General features: G+C 36.2%; 2 protein-coding genes across 2 annotated transcripts in view; both read right to left on the minus strand.

The window, feature by feature from the left end:
- LOC107714357 (coiled-coil domain-containing protein 141-like) overlaps positions 1–6540 on the minus strand; it is a 31430-nt gene extending 24890 nt beyond the window's left edge. Inside the window, exons 1-3 of the mRNA XM_016520179.1 lie at positions 6255–6540; positions 3835–3957; positions 1857–2048 (exon numbers count right to left, since the gene is read on the minus strand). Coding sequence (XP_016375665.1) covers positions 1857–2048; positions 3835–3957; positions 6255–6365 — 426 coding nt within the window. The 5' untranslated portion in view covers positions 6366–6540. The remainder of the gene's footprint in view (positions 1–1856; positions 2049–3834; positions 3958–6254) is intronic.
- A 4486-nt stretch (positions 6541–11026) lies between these two features.
- LOC107714358 (SEC14 domain and spectrin repeat-containing protein 1-like) overlaps positions 11027–20363 on the minus strand; it is a 44650-nt gene continuing 35313 nt past the window's right edge. The window contains exons 11-18 of the mRNA XM_016520180.1: positions 17950–18144; positions 17085–17199; positions 16252–16411; positions 15593–15674; positions 15383–15505; positions 14552–14743; positions 13894–14015; positions 11027–12293 (exon numbers count right to left, since the gene is read on the minus strand). Of these exons, the coding sequence (XP_016375666.1) occupies positions 12137–12293; positions 13894–14015; positions 14552–14743; positions 15383–15505; positions 15593–15674; positions 16252–16411; positions 17085–17199; positions 17950–18144 (1146 nt within the window). The 3' untranslated portion in view covers positions 11027–12136. The remainder of the gene's footprint in view (positions 12294–13893; positions 14016–14551; positions 14744–15382; positions 15506–15592; positions 15675–16251; positions 16412–17084; positions 17200–17949; positions 18145–20363) is intronic.

The following is a 20363-nucleotide window of genomic DNA, read 5'->3' on the forward strand; positions in this document are numbered from 1 at the left end:
TCGACAAGAAGATAATGAATTATAAAACTCTAAAGATATAGCCTACACTAAGATATATTTATGTTACTACATGAATATAATTGTTTGATAATAATTATTTAAATTAATATAAAAATAATATAATAAAAAAACGTTACTTTTGACTCCGCCCCCCTCCCCCTCCCGTATTTTGGTACCCAAATGTTGACAGGTATGATATTGTTCTGAAACATACTCATGCTTGAGTTTATTTGCACGTTTTCTGCTGCTGTCAAAACAGCAGCATGTGACCTTGATGATGAGCCATCTTCTTAAATCTAGAATATCTAACTGAAGCAGATATGAAAGTAATGTGACTGACTTGCTTCATAATGCTGAAGATAAACGGAAACAGCTGTTCACTGTAAAAAACTGAACAAATACACAACATTGCATGTCCAGTCAGTATCAAATAGCACCATGTTTCCCAACTTTAAAGCTGTAAAAACAAAAACCATCCATAGTATTTCCAAACAAAAACATTGTTTTGTACAGTACACAGTGTAACACACTCCCCGTGGCACGTCTAACTATCAGAGGCAAAACTTTATTATTTATTTATTGTATTTTTCCCTTTAAATAGTTTTTAAAAGCCACTGGTTATGAAAATAATTATGTTCATGTTTGGAAAATGTTTTAAAATTATAACAATGGGCTTTTAAAGTTAGAAAAATGCACTGCTGTTATGTACAGTGGCCTCTAAAGGTACTTGAATGCTTAGGCCACACTTTACATTTTCTGCTTCTACTGCCTTGGCTGGTTTTAGATGGTTTCATGCACTTTTTCTAGATTATTATTGTCATTTTTTATTATTTAATACAAAAAAAAATAAATAAATAAAAGAACAGAACAGAATATATATATATATATAAAAAATAAAAAATAAAAAATAATATATATATATATATATATATAGCCTAGCACAAACAATTCTCAAGCAAAATTATAACAATGGCCTTTTAAAGTTGTTCACCAGCTTTGTCTGGTTTAAATGGTTTTTTCTTTAAAAAAAAAAGAAAGAAAAAAGTGGCCTATAAAAAAGCAAACAACATCACAAAAAAATAAAGTAAATCATGATAATAACAAACAAGCAAGTAAATAAATAATACAAAAAATGAATTTCCATGGGAGAAATCCAGTCATTTCAATAAGAATCCACGAGATCAAGAATTATGTTTTTCATGGATTTTCCGCGTTGACCAACAGGAAGCTGCTTTCTCAATAAGAGGCTGCTTGCTTTTTGTGGGAACAGTCTGCTGACTTTGTTTTAATTTTGAGCAGTAAAATGCAAAACAAAGTATTGAGACACTTTCTGGTTAATGTGACAAACTATATGTGACCCTGGACCACAAAACCAGTCTTAAGTGTCAATCTTTCAAAATTGAGATTTATACATACAAAATGAAGTCCTTCAAGCAATGCATATTACTAATCAAAAAGGAAGTTTTTATGTGTTTACGGTAGGAAATTTACAAAATATCTTAATGGAACATGATATTTACTTAACGTACTAATGATTTTTGGCATAAAAGAAAAATCTATAATTTTGACCCATTCAATGTGTTTTTGGCTATTGCTACAAATTTACCCGTGCTACTTATGACTGGTTTTGTGCTCCAGGGTCACATATACACCTGACCATGCTGCGTTTTGGTAGTTAAGCTTCAATAAATTACTTTTTAGCCTGGGGAGGGTGTTTTGAATTCAGCATGTTTTTACAATACCAGAAGATAAATTACATTCCTCACGATAAGGCATTAAACAACAACTGTAATTTTCCTACAGCGAGTATCTGATAGTTCAAGCACTTCAGCAGGTTCTATAGGAAACCACATTACCTCCAGAGCACAATCAAAGAAATGGCATGCCAAGATCAGAAGTGATCTCCTCTTCTCCAAGTGGGCCACCAGTGTTTTCCAAGCCTCGCTGAGAGAGACTGCCATGGCCTTATAAACCAGCTCCTCTCCTTCCTTCTGAGCTGCTGTTTTATCAGCCTCCTCCAGCAAAGCCCACACACCTCCTTCATTTTTCTGTGTAAAATTGAAATTCAATTAACAGACATAACACCGTGCCCTAGCATGTTAAGTGTACACAGCTCTTACTTTTATTTAAACTGTAAACAAGAAGCAGCTCCCATGCTGATTAGACACGTCTGGTGGGCAGATGCACATACGTACATGATGAAATATTTGGTAATGTGCAATACATTTTAACTGTGGTAGAGGATTTTGTTCTGATTAAACGCTGCACTCTGAGTCTGTATTTACTTTTGGTCAAATAGCAGCTCTGATGTTTTTCACTTTCAAATATAGCACGGAAATGCTTCTATAGCATATAATTGTGTGATCGAATCAATATTTTGAAGGCAGTTCAAAGAAGCCAGGAACTCTCCTTGTAAGGTCTGACAGCATCGCTTTGTGTCATATGTCTGATGTAACGGCAGCTTTTTGGATCTGGCAATATAAAAGTGTACAAAATGTGTAACATCTGTTATTAATTCCTCTTCATTAAATTTTCTATGCAAATATCTTTATAATTCAACTTCAAAACATTCATCGTGAATGGAATCATCCTACTGAACAGAGCAGATTTATAACAATTGTATTTCAAAGACTCAAATGAAACATTGAAGAACCTTGAAGTTAAACAGAGTGGTGGGTCTTAAACAGGAATTAAAGTTCAGGAGCTATAATGATGCCTCCAACAACAGCACCAAAAAAACATCTGTGGAAATCCCATAAATCATCTCCTCATGGTTCTGTGAGATGGATATTGCACTTAATATGTAAAGCATAGACAACTATACAAATACATGCTAGCCAAAAGTTTGAAAACAGCTGTTATTTTTCACTTTATAAAGGATAAAATAACCTAGAATAAAAGTAATCAACACTACAAAATTATACAACTAAAGTTTAGGAATGATCAAAGCTTTACTATATTTTAGCTTCTTTTAAATTCCCCAGCATTTGTCTATATTCCATTCTCTCATGAAACTTTATGAGGTGCATCCTGGGATGCTTTTTAAGCAATACTTAATGAGTTCACATATACTATTGGATGCACTCTGGTGTAACTCATCATAAATAAATAAATAAAAACATAAAAAATAAATTTTGAACACTTCTGTTCAAAAGCTTGGGACTGTAAGTTTTATTGTTTTTGAAAAATCAAGATTTTTAAACGGTAAATTGGGAAATATTATTACAATTTAAAATAACTGTTTTCTGTTTTAATATATTTAGGAATGATCAAAGCTTTACTATATTTTAGCTTCTTTTAAATTCCCCAGCATTTGTCTATATTCCATTCTCTCATGAAACTTTATGAGGTGCATCCTGGGATGCTTTTTAAGCAATACTTAATGAGTTCACATATACTATTGGAAAAATCAAGATTTTTAAATGGTAAATTGGGAAATATTATTACAATTTAAAATAACTGTTTTCTATTTTAATATATTTTCAAATCTAATTAATTCCTGTGATGGCAAAGATTAATTGACATCCATCATTCCAATCGTCAGTGTCACATGATCCTTCAGAAATCATTCTAATGTGCTGATTTTGTGCAAAAAAAAATCTTACCGTTATAAATGCTGAAAAATTATTCACAAGCAATTTATATTTGTCTACAAAACTCATTTAAAGCATTTCAGAATAAGCTTTAAAGTAAAAAAAAAAAAAAGGATTTATAGATCATGTGTGTCCAAACTTTTGTCTGGTACTGTACATAAGCTACTACTATACTGTACTATAAGCTATTGAGCTTTAAGATCAAAACATTTTTATTTTGCATTGGTACAGTAGAGATTACCTTAAGTTTGGCAAGGAGCTGCTCATGTTCCTCTAGAAGCTTTTTGGTCTCATCCTGGTTGTTTCCAATCTCCAGCAGGTTGGGTTGTGCTTCAGTCAGTTGTAGATGCACCAGCTCGCCACACTTAAAAAAAAACACACACACACACACACACAAACAAACAAACACACACACACACACACACGCGCAATCCACACACCCGAGAACTTGTTAATGTATGGCTGTGCTTCTGCACATGCACCTCTTGTATCTTTTATCCAGCCTCAAGTGCATTTCACAGACTGTAAACAAGACTGAAAAAAAGGTCTCCCACTGGCCCCTGGCCAAAGAGCACTTCGATTTCAATGCAAAGCCCCCTCAGTGAATTCTCATCCGATCAATTGCAAGTCCCAATGCAAACTTTGGCATGCAAATTGCGCTGATCTTAAAATCGCATTGCAATTTGCAAGTACGGGAAGAGCCATTCTGAGAGTGAATGAAATGTGGAGCTGCCACAGCTGTCACAGCCTGTCATGTTTGTTAAACAACTGCAAAAAATACTGTTTAAGGTATGTGGACTGATGGCTAATTATCATTTCTGTATAAATTAAGGCTGCTAACAGGGTCTGTTGCAGGCATCTGGTGGTTTTTAATACTAACATGCATGAACTGCTTTGTGTATGAAGAACCAGCCATATAAACAAAGAAAGAGGTGAATACTACACCTAAAATCAATGATGTCAAACCTGCAACACATATATAGGAGTAATATGTGAATAAAAATGAGATTTGATAGCTCTGGTGGAGGGAAGATTGTCAGTAAATAACTTAAATTCACTGTTGCCTCCTGTCAAATGACTTAAGAACACTTGGAGGATTGGAAGCATTGTATACTTTTATGGAACTTTTCAGAGCCTAAGACATTAGGCTAGAAACAACTTTAGGAGTGTATAGGAGAAGTAAAAAAAACACAGCAGATTTCTCATTTTGGGCTGAACTATTCCTTGAAACAACAGCAGGAGCAAGCGTACATTAGACAATAACAGAACTCTTAAACCTAGACATGAGGATGACTGGTCACAGAGAATCATTATGAATAATTTAGGCCATGAGGAGTTTGGACCATCACAGAGCTCTGTGTTTTTCTCACAGCTGTTTTTGCCTCCGCATTAAGTCACTGCATCAGGCATTATGGAATATTCACATTCCATGGAATCCTCTCACAGAAAAACAATAAGGTTTTATTGATAGCCAAAGCCAAGTGTCTGTTGAATAACTTGAGCTGTGTGCCCATAACATCACTGGTGAGAGCAATTTGCTTCCCATGTTTGTAGCGGTGCTTTTGGATAAAGCAATGAAGATCTCACTGTGAGCTCAACATTCCATGCAGCCGTACAATTTTATTAATTCAAAGATATTATCAAGAAAGGAATAGTTCACCCTTAAAATGAAAATTCAGTCCCAGTCCAAAAGAGCAGCTAGGCAGTTAAACAAAAACTATTAAAAATCTGTAATTGTTTTTGGTAGTCAAATATATAAATGAAAATTTATATACATAAAAATAAAATACAACTATTAGATGGAAAATGAAATTAATTTGAAAAGCTGCCTTGGCAACTACCTGAAATAAGCTGAATGAATGTATTTGTACTAAAATTTCTTAAACTATTAAAAATAATTTTAGTAACTGAATAAATATAAATAATGCTGAAATAAAATAGAATATTAGATGAAAAACGCTTAAAATGAAAAAAATTAAATGTTGCTTTGGCAACTTAAGTACTAAAATGACTAATACTAAAACTGGAATAAAAAGCTAAATAGAAAAACAAAGATTACAAAAGCACATAAAATTACTAAAATTCAAGTGACAACTGAAAATATAAAAATAAAACCTAAAAATTAAATAAATACTATAATAATATATAAATAATACTACAATAACACTGCAGCTGAGACATTCTGCTAAATTTCTTCTTTTGTGTTCCACAGACGATATAGTCATTCTGATTTAGAACAACATGGGGGTGACTAAATTACTTTTATATTTGAGAATTTTATTACAAGACAAACTAACACTACAGTACACTCTCAGAAAAAAGGTACAAAAGTTGTCACTGGGACGGTACCTTTTCAAAAGGCACACCATTGTACCTAAAGAGTCCATATTGGTACCTTAAAGGTACATATTAGTACCTAAAAGGTACAAAAGTGTACCTTTTGATAGGGTACCGCCCCAGTGACTGCTTTTGTACCTTTTTTTTTCTGAGAGTGTACAAGTCAACCTCAGTCACCAAAGAATGTTCTGATTAACTGCACGGTAATGCAACTGAAAGAATTAAAACTGTATATACTACATTTCCAGTGACAAACATTCAGTTCATATGTTCAGACTACATAAAGCTTTGCACTGTAAAGCACAATAGTTCAAATTCAATTACCTTCAGCACTGCTACAACAATCTGCGAATCTCCAGCCTGTACAGCTACGGTGCTGATTGTTGTTGTGGAAGGCTGACCTCCAGCATCACCTTCACTGGACATTGTGGACATTGTCTCGTCAAGTCCACACGTCCAAGAACCAGAAAGGTCAGAACAAAGCTTAGTACACACAGGTTCTTGCTGTAATCCAAATCTCCCCTTTTCAAAAAGTCCACAACTGTCCCAACAGGTGGCTAAACCCAAACAAAGTGAAGTCCTCTTGGGTTTTTAAAGTGACACAGCCCACGTCCACATCAAAGATCCACTTGCACTGCCGGTAAACTCTTTAACCCTTCAAAGGTCCTTCAGCATTGCTGGGCTCTTGCAGGCTCCACCGGGGACCACTGGCCTGAATGAACATTATGGTGCAAATACAGCTGTCTATGTTGACAGGTCAGAGAGAGGCGTGTTAAAAATAGAAATGTCCACTAAGTTTATCACACTGTGCAGAGAGCCAATTGACACACCCCCTGTTTGGTTGCTTTGGCGAGTCTGTTGCTCTCTCCCCTCCCCTTGCTTGTCTGTCTCACCGGCTAACCTTTGCTTTTCATCACAATAGAGCATATTGGAAACAATTATACACTTAGAGAAATAGCTCAACATTTAGCTATTATTTAGTAATTTAGTCTCATGTCAAAATGACAAAAAAGCACATAGTCGATGCAAGTACTATATTCCAATACTGAAAACATAAATCATGACTGAAAAGTACTGAAAGTCACTCACTGTAAAAATCATGCATCTGCTCTAGCTTTCTCTGATGCTTTGAGGAGCAAAGCAACATCTTATTCGTAAACAATTTAATTCTAGTCAAATCTCTTCAATGATCCAATTCACAAAACCTGTCTAGATGATTCGCTCACAAATGAGACTGATCAGATTTTTTCGAGATCATCTGACTGATGCAACTCACTGAAGGATATACGGCTTCAAAACACTTTGAATATAGCACACAAGCTGTCAAAATTTTCTTAATGTTTTTGAAATAAGCCTGTTTTGATCACTAAGGCTGCATTTATTTTATCATGACTGTTTTCTATTTTCAATATATTTGAAAATGTAATTTATTCCTGTGATGGCAAAGCTAAATTTTCAGCATCATTACTCCAGTCTTCAGTGTCACATGATCCATCAGAAATCATTCTAATATACTGATTTGGTTCTCAAGGCTAAACTAACGTATCTTATTATCAATGTTGTGCTGCTTAATATTTTTGTGGAAACAGAGATATTTTTTTTCATTAAACATCTTTTTTTTGTTCCACAAAGTCATAGAAGCTTTGAACAACTTGAGGGAAAAGAAATGACAGAACGTTAATTTTTGAGTGAACGAATCCTATCAGATTATTTCCACTGAAACTATGCTTTGTCATTAAATTCAATGGTAAGAAATGACAGAAAGGCATTGTCAGCGTGCCCTGCACAGCATCTTTCCATGTTGTAGCATGTGTTTAAAATGATCATGGAAGACGCCTGTTCTGTCCATAAATGCATGTTCCAAACCCAGACCACCGGAAAGCCACATTACGTTCCTTCCTATTAAATGTAATGGCTACTAAATTATTCAAATAACTACTTTTAGAAATCCCTTATATTTCTTTCTAACACTTTATTCCACTGAACAACAACAACGTGCAACTACAACAGGGAGATGCATAAAATAAGGGATGGATACACAATCACAAGAATCAAGTATTTCTGAGATGTGTAATATTTATGTACCTACATGCTGTTCATACATTATTTAGTATAGACTTATGCAAATGCACAATAATACGAACACAGTAACATTGCAAGCAATTAAAAATAAATCAACGAATAAAAGGTAATTTGAAGGTGGCAGATTTTAAAGGGGTCATATGATGCGATTTCAAGTTTTCCTTTCTCTTTGGAGTGTTACAAGCTCTTGGTGCATAAAGAAGATCTGTAAAGTTGCAAAGACTAAAAAGTCTATCTACCAAAGAGATATTCTTTATAAAAGTTAAGAGTCAGCCACGCCTACCTAAAACGCCTCGTTCTAACACGCCCCCACATGTCTATGTCACTCAATGTACAGTATGTGGAAAATAATGTTTTTTTAACCTTAAACCGCATAAACACATTTCATTACACCAAATACACAAAATAATGTTATTTTTAGCAACATCATATGACCCCTTTAATGTGTATCAGTCAACCACAGCATAATGGACGTAAAAGGCCAGAGAGACTCTCTGATGGTGACCAGTCCCAAGAGAAACAGTTCCTAAACCCTTAAAGGAATAGCTCAACCAAAAATGAAAATTTACTCTCATGTTGTTCCAAACCTGTATCCATTTCTTTCTTCCGCAGAACATATAATTATGAATATTTTGAGAAACGTCTCAGTGTGAACAATGGACATCAATGGTCACCAAAGCAGTTTGGTTACCAATGTTCTTCAAAAGCTCTTCTGTTATGTTCCACAGAGAAAAGTCAAACATCTTTGGAATGACAATGAAGAGTATTTTTTTTAATTTTTATTAAACTGATCTAATCATCAAAGAAAAACAACGTGTGACAGGGCCCACAAAAAGCAGCCCAATTGTTTTCAGCACTGATAATAAGAAATATTTCTTAAGCAACAAATCAGCATATTAGAATTATTTCTGAAGGATCATGTGAATCTGAAGACCGAAAAATGGCCGGTGAAAATTCATTTTTGCCACCAAATTATTTTAAATTGCTATATTTCACAATATTACTGTTTTTACTGTATTTTTTTATCAAATAAAAGCAGCATTGATGCACAAGAGACTTCTTTCAAAAACATTAACACAAACTTACCAACCCCAAACTTTTGAACAGCAGTATATTTCAGTGCTATGCGTCAGATACTGTAATATGGGCATTTTATACTGTATAAAATGATACAGATACTGTAATATGGGCATTTCTAAAATAAAAATCACTTGTGACCACCGTGAAACAGTGGAAAAAGTTCCCTTTAGATCAGCATCACACCACATATACTTACTGCTGCAGTAATGTTGTCTATTCCATTTAGGACAATAGTGTCTGCAGAACATCCTGAGGTCCTCCTATGGGGTCTTCCTATCAAAGCCTGATGGAGGAAATGTTTTGAGATAAAGTGGGGAAATTTATAACAACAGGGCAGCATTGGAAGAGCAATTCAGCTTTGCATTTTACATTAAATAATTAATCAGCATTTTATACAGATGATTTTACAATGTAGGACACCAGTTACAGTGAACATGGTGAGGAGGACTATAGACACAATATTTCATCTTCAAAGATCATTGTGAGCTTTTTGGTAAAACAGAAAGAAAAAAATCTACAGGCTCTATACAGAACTGACAAAAATATGTATTATAATACCCTTTATTAAACAGGGTTTCCATGAGTGAATTACTATGACCATGTGATTTCCAGTATAAGACTCGTTTTTTTATTATTCAATCAAATTTAGACTTAAGTGGAGAAATCCACTGCAACGACTGGGAACTGTTTAAAAGGTTGGCAGTTAAAAACTACTATAAAGATTTCCAGGAAATTGCCACAGAGGGTCTGTCTTTTTCCACTGTTCCAGACATCCCAGCAGTCCTCCCAAAACCAGCACAGAGGCGGCAGCTGCTAAGACAGCTGAAAAATCCAAGAGACTTTAGAGAGCACCAACGGGCAGTGCAGAACTAAGAAGGGCCCTGTAGCCCCGGACGACACCCATGCCATCTGTCAGGGACCTTGACAAACTCACAAGTTTATTATTAGACAGAACTCTAATTCTCAGGCCAGTCATCACAAAAACTCTGTGACTAAGCTTTCAGGAAACATTTAAGACCTTTTACATCTTTATGAAATTAGAATATAAATATGAATGTTGAGTTTTCACAGGAATTTTCTTTATTTATTTATTGCTGTGATGCCTAAAACTTGAATATAACATAAGAACATGACTTAAAATTATTGACATTAATATTGCAATAAAAAAAATTTTTTTTTTTACATTTTTGAGGTGAAATGTGACCAAAACAAGTTTTGGACAGGTTTAGTGAGATCAAATCAATGTCCAATTATGTCAATGATTTCCAACACAAACTAAGTGGAACATTTAGAACCTGTAAATAACCAGAAAGCAAGAGCTTGAGATGAGCCTCTTAAGTCTGGAGTAAAACATTGATGCAGTATTAAATATTCAGTACATAAATATCTTAACCTCGTCTAAAATGATACAAAATTGACAAAGACTTTCTCCTGAAATGCCGCACAGGTCAGAGAGAATGTAAGCAAATAGCAACGCCTCAGGCAACAAACGACCCCCCCTGACTTACGCACTCACAGCCTGGCATCTTGGGAAGTTATAAGAAACCATTATTACAAAAACAAGTCAAAGGTTCATGCAATATGCATGAAGATTTTTGAAAAATATTTTCTGCACAAACCAGTCAGCAGCCCAAAAAAAAAAAAAAAAAAATAAAAAAATCTAAAGAACTTTTACTCTACTACTTTTTATAAAAAAAAAAAAAGTATCAAAGTATCCTGAAAAAAAAGTCATGGTTTCCACAAAAACAATTTCAACATTGATAATATAAAGAAATGTTTCTTGACATTCTTGCATGAAATCAGCATATGATTTCTGAAGAATCTGAATAATTTTAATATATCAGTTTTTACTGTATCTTTGATCAAATAAATACAGCCTTGATGAGCATGAGACTTCTTTCAAAACATTTTTAAAAAATCTTACTGTCCTCAAAGTATGCATGAATGCACAATAACTAATTACAGCTAATTATTTGGCAAGGCACTGACAAAAATCAAGAAACACAATATTGCCCATGTTTATTGAAGGATGCTAGAATATTCCTGTACAGCAATGGACACTATGAGACAGATTTATGCAAAGCATACATACAGTAACAAAGTCCTGTAAACTGTAACAACCTGCCAGCTTCATGACGTCGTAAAAGAGACAGCCTTTCCTCTCCTGACTTATGGCGCAATTTTTTTCTCCATTTTATACAACTTATATTTTCATAAAATACACTATAGCCTTTAAAAATGGCAAAAGCATCATACAGTTTAAATGGTATGCAAGGTACAAAAAAAACGGAAAATAAATATGGAATTAATATTTTATGACATGCATCCATATGCAAGCAGCGTACGCATTAGACTGACAATTTATGAGATGAAACATCGTTCCATGTCATATTTTACTGTCAAAACAAAGCTCTAAACATCGATTCTACATTGGAACTTAAAGCTTTGCTTTGTTTGTACCTTCATGGTTGAACTACAACAGCTTCAGTTTCTGATGCGCTGTCATGTCCTGTTTCAATACCAGTTCTACATTAAACACCATCTTCAGTCATTTCAGCAAAAGGCCTTGCGGATGGATATTTATACTGACACAAGAGAGCAGGTTTGGTAATTCTTAACAGAAAGCAACTGAAAGAAAGAAATAGAAAATACAATGCTTACGGTCAGGAAAGGCCTACAGATCTATAGCACCAGGTACAAATGGGGTAAAGATGCCGCTTTATGTACATTCTATAGGTTTAGTAGCACCATTACAAGCTCAAGACGCCTCACTGGAAGGAGAGTTGACAGGTAAGGTAAAGCTTTGTAGGGAGGCGAGAGTTCAAAGTAGTGTGGTCGATTTAGTATTCAGCTGTCCACACAGGCAATGCAACACGAGCCTGTGAAGACTATCTTTAACTGCGCTCGGTAAGTTAAGATGGCTTGGTGAGGTGGAGTACAACAGAGACGGCGGGTGATCGGGGTCACTTCTGGACCGGGCCGGCAGAGCAGCGAGATGCACACGCTGCCGATTGCAACGCTTCCTGCAAGAGAGTATGGGGTTCTCAACTCTCCCTGGGCCCCGCCTCCAGAGCCTCCTCATCCAGCCGCTGCTCCGCCTCTTCCTGTAGGAATCTCTTTTCCTCCACTAGTTTCATCCGTTCACGGATGCTTTCGGCTGAGGAGGCCATGTCGCCCGGGCTGCCGAAGAACTGCTCGCTGCTGCAACCGCGATGAATGAGGATGGAGGGAAATGACGACAAAACCAAAACATTTCCATCTTAGTGATTGTTGAATACAGGCTAAGATGCTAATCCAATCCAATTAAGGAAGTAAATATAAAAAGCTGGGTTAAATTAGTTTGAGGCACAGAGAAAATTTGCCTACATAATTTATTTACAGAAGTAAAAAAAAATAAAAAATTGAACAGTGGGGGGAAAAAAAAAGTAGCCAACATAAATTAGAACTCCAATACTATTTAAAAGAATGCATTAATAAAAAAAAAAAAAGCATTAATACAAAATAAATAAATAAACAAAAGTAATAATAATAAACCGGATTTTGCATGTGGATAAATAAATAAAATAATAAATAAGTATATAAAAATAAATAAGTGAAAGTAAATAAATAAATACATGCATACATAAATGCATAAATAAATGAAAAGCAGGTAACATTTTAAGCATTTGGCAGACACTTATTCAAAGAGACATGGGATTCAAGCTACACATTCTATTAATTAACGCATTCCCTGGGAATCAAACCCTCGACCATGGTGTTGCTAGCGCCTACAGATTAAATAAATCCTGTGCACGCTGATCCATATAGAGTTCAGGACAATCGTGGAAGGATATGAGTACTGAGACTAACGATAGTTCATAGAAAACAGAGAATAGAAGAATTTGATAAGTGTGCTGGACTTTGGTCTTTCAGCTCTTACCCATCAGGGAAAATGACTGGCACAGTGAGCCTGTCCAGAAGACCTTTCCCCACCGTCTCCACCTCTTCATATGCCTCCACATCCACCATCAGCTCGGCTAATTCAGGGCTTTCTCTCAGAATCTGAAAGCAGGGAGAAACTGCCTGATATATTACAGAGCTAGAGACCTTCAGACAGTGTATTACAGCTGGGAAGTTTGTAGACAGTACATGTGACCACATGCCTGAGACAGACTAGTTTCACTACAATTTTAGATTGCAATTACCAATATTATTATTAATATTAATGAGTAATTAGCTTAACATACAGTGGGGTCCAAAGCATGCAAGAAAAAACCCTTGGTTATTTATAAGGTCGTAATAAATATAATTAAGCTGACAAAGGTTCTTCATGATAAATTAACTCAATACATTTTAAAGGAACAGTTCACACAAAAATTATTTATATACCCTCACGTTGGTAAAAACCCATCTGCTTTTATATTTTCCATGGAATACAAATGGGAGAAAATCCAAAGAATCACGCTGCTCGTCAATTTCTACTGTTGTGTTCCATGGAAGAAGGAAATTCAAACAGGTTTGGAATGACATGAGGGTGAGTAAATGTAGACAATTTTCCTTAACTTGCTATGACATTAGTTTTGCAGAACTGTACCAACCTTCTCCGCAGCTGTGTGGAAAGCAATGGCCATCTCCAGCCTGTGCTGCCTCTCGTCAGACGTGACTGTGAACTGTTTCCACACACGGTTGAGTCTAGGCAGCGTGTCCCCTGAGGAGCGGGTGGTACAACGCAGAGACTGGCACAGCACCACTGTGGCCTGCAGCAGCTGGCGGCCGTAATCATAGGTGCTCTGAAAGCAGAAAAGGAACTTTCAGCTCTTACCCATCAGGGAAAATGACTGGCACAGTGAGCCTGTCCAGAAGACCTTTCCCCACCGTCTCCACCTCTTCATATGCCTCCACATCCACCATCAGCTCGGCTAATTCAGGGCTTTCTCTCAGAATCTGAAAGCAGGGAGAAACTGCCTGATATATTACAGAGCTAGAGACCTTCAGACAGTGTATTACAGCTGGGAAGTTTGTAGACAGTACATGTGACCACATGCCTGAGACAGACTAGTTTCACTACAATTTTAGATTGCAATTACCAATATTATTATTAATATTAATGAGTAATTAGCTTAACATACAGTGGGGTCCAAAGCATGCAAGAAAAAACCCTTGGTTATTTATAAGGTCGTAATAAATATAATTAAGCTGACAAAGGTTCTTCATGATAAATTAACTCAATACATTTTAAAGGAACAGTTCACACAAAAATTATTTATATACCCTCACGTTGGTAAAAACCCATCTGCTTTTATATTTTCCATGGAATACAAATGGGAGAAAATCCAAAGAATCACGCTGCTCGTCAATTTCTACTGTTGTGTTCCATGGAAGAAGGAAATTCAAACAGGTTTGGAATGACATGAGGGTGAGTAAATGTAGACAATTTTCCTTACTTTGCTATGACATTAGTTTTGCAGAACTGTACCAACCTTCTCCGCAGCTGTGTGGAAAGCAATGGCCATCTCCAGCCTGTGCTGCCTCTCGTCAGATGTGACTGTGAACTGTTTCCACACACGGTTGAGTCTGGGCAGCGTGTCCCCTGAGGAGCGGGTGGTACAACGCAGAGACTGGCACAGCACCACTGTGGCCTGCAGCAGCTGGCGACCGTAATCATAGGTGCTCTGAAAGCAGAAAAGGAAATGGTTACTGTGAACCCGAAAACAAAACATGGGCTGGATACTCTAACAACATTATACTCTAAGCAGCATAAAAAAAAAATCATACTGTAAAAATAGGATTTTGAATAAGTATACAATAAAAAAAAAAAAAAACATTAAATAACTTTTTATTTTTACCTTTACCTTACCTGTAACAATACATTACATACATTTCCTCCCCAAAAAAGGAGGAATTGATTTAATCCATGAAGATTTGAGACTATCGTATTATTAAAATATAAAAATAATAAATGAAAAATAAAAGTGTTTGTGTGTGTGTATATATATATATATATATATACACCGTATTGGCCCGAATATAAGACGACCGCGTTTTTTCAGATGTATTTCCAAGAAAAAAACATCGTCTTATATTCGGGACAATACGGTATATATCAAGTAAATCAATTAATATAAATAAATGCAATAATTTTTAATAAAAACAAAACTATTATTATTATTAATAATAATAGTGGAAAACAGATTTATTCATTGGGATTTCATGTTGTCTTTGATTCAATATAACTCTGATTATATAATGCTGATTTATTAAGATTAGGTGTGCCAGCAGAGGAAATTCAAAACCTCAAGAGTTTCAAATACCTGTGCAACATCCACAAACTTCTTGTGTTTCTCCAGCAGCACTTTGGTTTCTTGCGAATCATCTCCCAGTCGGATGTGGGTCTTCAACAAAGCATCGAGCAACTCTCCTAACCACTCCACCGCCTGCGAAGAAAAGAAACGGCCCTTACAGTCCCTCAGAACTACAGACCCACTTCTAAGAGTCTCTCCATTTGAATTTCAAGCTCTGACCTGTGATGCATCTTCCTCACACTTGAAGAGCTGTACCATCTGCAGCATCTTGAGTCTCCTGACATCAACCATGTCCTCACACCTATAAAACACAAGTGAACACATCAGACCATCATCGCTTTCTCTTGGTACACCAGAAGTGCTGTGTCCATGATTAAAAATCATGAAAAGAGAAGAGGGACCTCTGTTTGCGGAGCTGCATGTCCTCCATGACGCTGTGAATGTGGTCGATATTCTCCTTGTTCTCAATGCTTACATCCTTGCCATAGGAAAAGGATGTCTGGGTAGACATCTGGTCAAGCAGTACTTGGCCTTTTTCTCTCAAGCTTTGCAAGGCACCCTCTGGAAAACAGTGAGAGACTCAATTAGTGCTGGGCGGTATGACCAAAAATTTATATCACGGTATTTTTCAAAATTATACCGGTTTCACGGTACATCACGGTATTTTTTTTTCCATGCATGACTGGGTTTTAACCATATTTTCTACTGATTGAGAGAGGAAATACTGCAGTTTATTGACTTAGAATGCACTATTTTACTGTCATGATGAGTGAATATTGTCAAAAAATACCATGAACACATCAGACCATCATCGCTTTCTCTTGGTACACCAGAAGTGCTGTGTCCATGATTAAAAATCATGAAAAGAGAAGAGGGACCTCTGTTTGCGGAGCTGCATGTCCTCCATGACACTGTGAATATGGTCGATATTCTCTTTGTTCTCAATGCTTACATCCTTGCCATAGGAAAAGGACGTCTGGGTAGACATCTGGTCAAGCAGTACTTGGCCTTTTTCTCTTAAGCTTTGCAAGGCACCCTCTGGAAAACAGTGAGAGACTCAATTAGTGCTGGGCGGTATGACCAAAAATTTATATCACGGTATTTTTCAAAATTATACCGGTTTCACGGTACATCACGGTATTTTTTTTTCCATGCATGACTGGGTTTAGAAAGTTGCTAAATCTAGTGCTAAAGTCGCGCTCGTGTGGTGAGACGCGGGAGCTGATGGCAGGGGGCGGTGGATATTTGTGGCGGTCAGTGTGGATATTGTGGATGAGTTCTTCTGTGTCATCACGTTCTATTAGTTCTACAGCTTCAGTTTAGAAACTTTCACGCTTAGTAACATACAGCTGTTCACTCACCACAGTGCAACAGTGAAAAGGTACCCCCTTTCAAACAGTGTCGCGTTCCGAACTTTATTTAAGCGACATTTTGCGGTATTTTAAAAGCGTTCACAAACAAAAAAAGTTTTTGGAAATTTTTTTTAATTAAATTTTCATGACTGTCAATTTTTTCATATTTCATGTTAAAACACGCCTCTAAATGACAAGATGACCAGCCGCAGTTTATTTTATTTTTATGTCTTGAGTGGTTTTTGAAAATCAAACATTTAGTTATGTGATACTAATGCATAAGCACCAATAGTTCTGGTTTATCAAACTTTATATGAACCAGGATCAGGAGTACGAGTAGGATAACAGAGCTTTCTGACCTACGCTCTTGAGTTTCTCCTCCAGATGTTTTAGAGTTTGCTGGATCGCAGCTCCATCTGCAGGGGCGACGTCTGCACACAGCATGCCTAACAGCCCGTCTAACTGCTGGGACAACTGAGACAAACACATATAACAGTAGCATCAGAAAGCAGCTTTCTATATATTCACATACAGTTGAAACGTTCAATAAAATAATCTATAATGCCTTTTAAGTAATATGTAGGCCCACAATGAATATGTACACCGATTTTCTGACTGGGGAGGAAATCTGTGGCTTTAAATGTGTGTAAATGGCCTGTGAACGTCAATTTATGTTGACTTCAAGACATTTTTATTTCTGTTATTTGACATACACCCAAGGGGAACAGGATATTTAACAAAAGAAAACAAAGTAGGGCGAGACTTGATTTTATCCTTCTGGAATTTGGATTGGATTGCAAAAAGCGGGTGTTAAATATCACAGTGGAGCCAGATGATTGGAGGGGATGGGCTGAAAATCTAAGAGGGATTCATACCATTAAATGAAAAGAAAATTAATTTCAGAGGCTGAGCAAATTATTGCATTTTGATTAGATTTAATTCGGAATAACATGCACAGATGAATTGTGCACAAAAAGACCAGAACTGAATGTTTGAAAAGTAAAAATGGTCAAATTTGATTTCATGTTGACTTTAAACAGAACTGATAGTATTACACTGTACCTACTGATAGCGGAAGCATCACAGTAGCCAAAATATTTTTTGTTGTTTCTACATGAACAAGATGTTTGTGTTCCGTGGAAATCTGTAGAGCTTTAACTGCAGTTCTGTGAGTGCAGATTCCATGAAGGTCTAGTGATATCATCTGATTGTATTGAATCTTACATCTTGTGCGGTCATGTGGAACTCATGGGCAGACTGCAGGATGTTCTGTCTGAACTCTAATTGGCTGGCCTGCCGGTAGCAGGCGTCACTGAGCTGCTGCTGCAGACCCTTGAGCTCCATCAGGTCCTCTTCATCTCCTGCGCTCAGCAGGGCTGCGATCTGCTGGTTCAGCTCCACATAAACAGCAAACCACTCCTGCAGCAAACAATGACATGAGCTGTTAATACACAGTTAAATAAACCACCAGCAATCATAAAAACCACAAGTCCATAAACACAGTACACCAAATCCTACAGGTCAAATGGATACAACAGCTCCCATGAAATACAAATATAGACACAATGTGTGTGTGTGTGTGTGTATGTGAATATATATATATATATATAAATATTTATTAGGGCTGTCAAAAAAAATTTGAATTTCGAATACGTGTCAAATTTAAAATAAAAATCCATATTCTAATGTAAGAACGTTGCATTCGAATTTTAGGTGTGCGTCAGGGCGCCTTATCAGTGGCGCACGAAATGCGACGACGATGTAAGTGTCATTGCATTTTAATGCTTTTGTTAGCCTATCCAGTTGAACCCACTAGATGTGGCGCTGCTGCGTTGTTCATTCAAATTATTCCAGAAAAAGAGAACAATCAATGCGGGGAAGATTTTGTTTACATCAAAACCGAAACCAATATTTATCGCATTTTCTAGAGGGACATCTAATCACCGCTGCACTCGTGTCTCGCACAAGAGAGCCGCATGTTTAGAAAGCTTTGTAAAATAATGTAAATTCAACATTTAAAAAACATGTCTCGAGACTTTATGGCGGTTTTCCCCATCCCACTGCATCTCAAGTTTTTAAATGAAGAAAGTACTCTTTGTGATTTGTTTTTCGGTCCTTTGTATTATACTATACATACATGCATGATGCTGTTTTGTTTCTAATTGTTTAAGCAACTTTATTAATTATATATGGTTTATAAACATTATTTTAAACATTATGCACTTTTTTCAAAGATAGTCGTGTTATTTTATTACGCTTTGAAGAAACGTGCATAATATTTTGCGCGATGCGCCCTCTTGTGCATGTTTTTTAGAAAAGGTTAAGATCAAGATAAATGTCTATCAAGTTCACTTACCACATACACAGAGTAAGGAGAGATGACTCATAGGACAATGGCGAATGATTTGCAGATACTGAGCACCACTGACAAATATCTAATCTTGTAAAATGTGTGGTAGGTGCCGTTCCGTAGTATAGAGTCCGTGTGATCTCGAATCTCGAAAGTGAAAGTAAAATGAGAGCGCGCATTCGAAAGCTGTAATAATGATAATTAATGTTGATTAATAGAATACATAAAAAAAATGTATTCTATTAATTGTGTCTGCAGTTTGGGGAAACGGCTCATCATCATATATTCTGGCTCAGGCTTCACAGACAAACATGTCGGTCCATGACGTTAGTCTAGTCTAGCGCAAGTTATGCAAAAACTCCCGTTATAATCACTGAAGTTACGAAATGAATCTTTTACATACATGCATGATGCTGTTTTGTTTCTAATTGTTTGAGCAACTTTATTAATTATATATGGTTTATAAACATTATTTTAAACGTTATGCACTTTTTTCAAAGATAGTCATATTATTTTATTATGCTTTGAAGAAACGTGCATAATATTCATAGACTGTATAAAAACAGATAATATTTTGTTCGATGTGCCCTCTTGTGGCCTCAGGAGAGAAGCCAAAAGCTTTTTTCCCCCCCCAACTGAAATTATGCCTTTTAAATTCGAATATAATTCGAATATTGATAATATTTAAGTAAAAAATTTGAATTTAGTTTTTCAGCCATTTTGACAGCCCTAAGTGCCCTATATACATCCCAAATTATATCCCCACCTAGCAACCAGGCAGAACACCTTAGCAACCACCTAACACCCTGGCAACAAATCATAACCTTACACCCTTGCATTTTTTATTTTTGCATAAACAAAGACCACTCACATGTTTTTTAGAAAAGGTTAAGATCAAGATAAATGTCTATCAAGTTCACTTAATGAATCCGTATGCAGAAAGGCACGGAAAACAAATAATGCGTTCTACGGAGCCATTAAAGGGACATGGTTAGCCGCTTGCTAGCGGTAGACTGTTATGGTACATGAAAGTTCACTTACCACATACACAGAGTAAGGAGAGATGACTCATAGGACAATGGCGAATGATTTGCAGATACTGAGCACCACTGACAAATATCTAATCTTGTAAAATGTGTGGTACAACGATATAATTGTGAGAGAAAGTATTGAAATATATATTTTTAATCCTCCCATCTCGTAGGCTATTTATTCCCTTTAGGGGTTCCGTAGTAGGCTACACTTCATTTCCTTTCCGAACACGGAACTGGGATGCGGCGGATTGCGG

The sequence above is a fragment of the Sinocyclocheilus rhinocerous genome, unplaced genomic scaffold, assembly GCF_001515625.1.
Source record: "Sinocyclocheilus rhinocerous isolate Xijiao unplaced genomic scaffold, SAMN03320098_v1.1 scaffold449, whole genome shotgun sequence".
NCBI lineage: Eukaryota > Metazoa > Chordata > Actinopteri > Cypriniformes > Cyprinidae > Sinocyclocheilus > Sinocyclocheilus rhinocerous.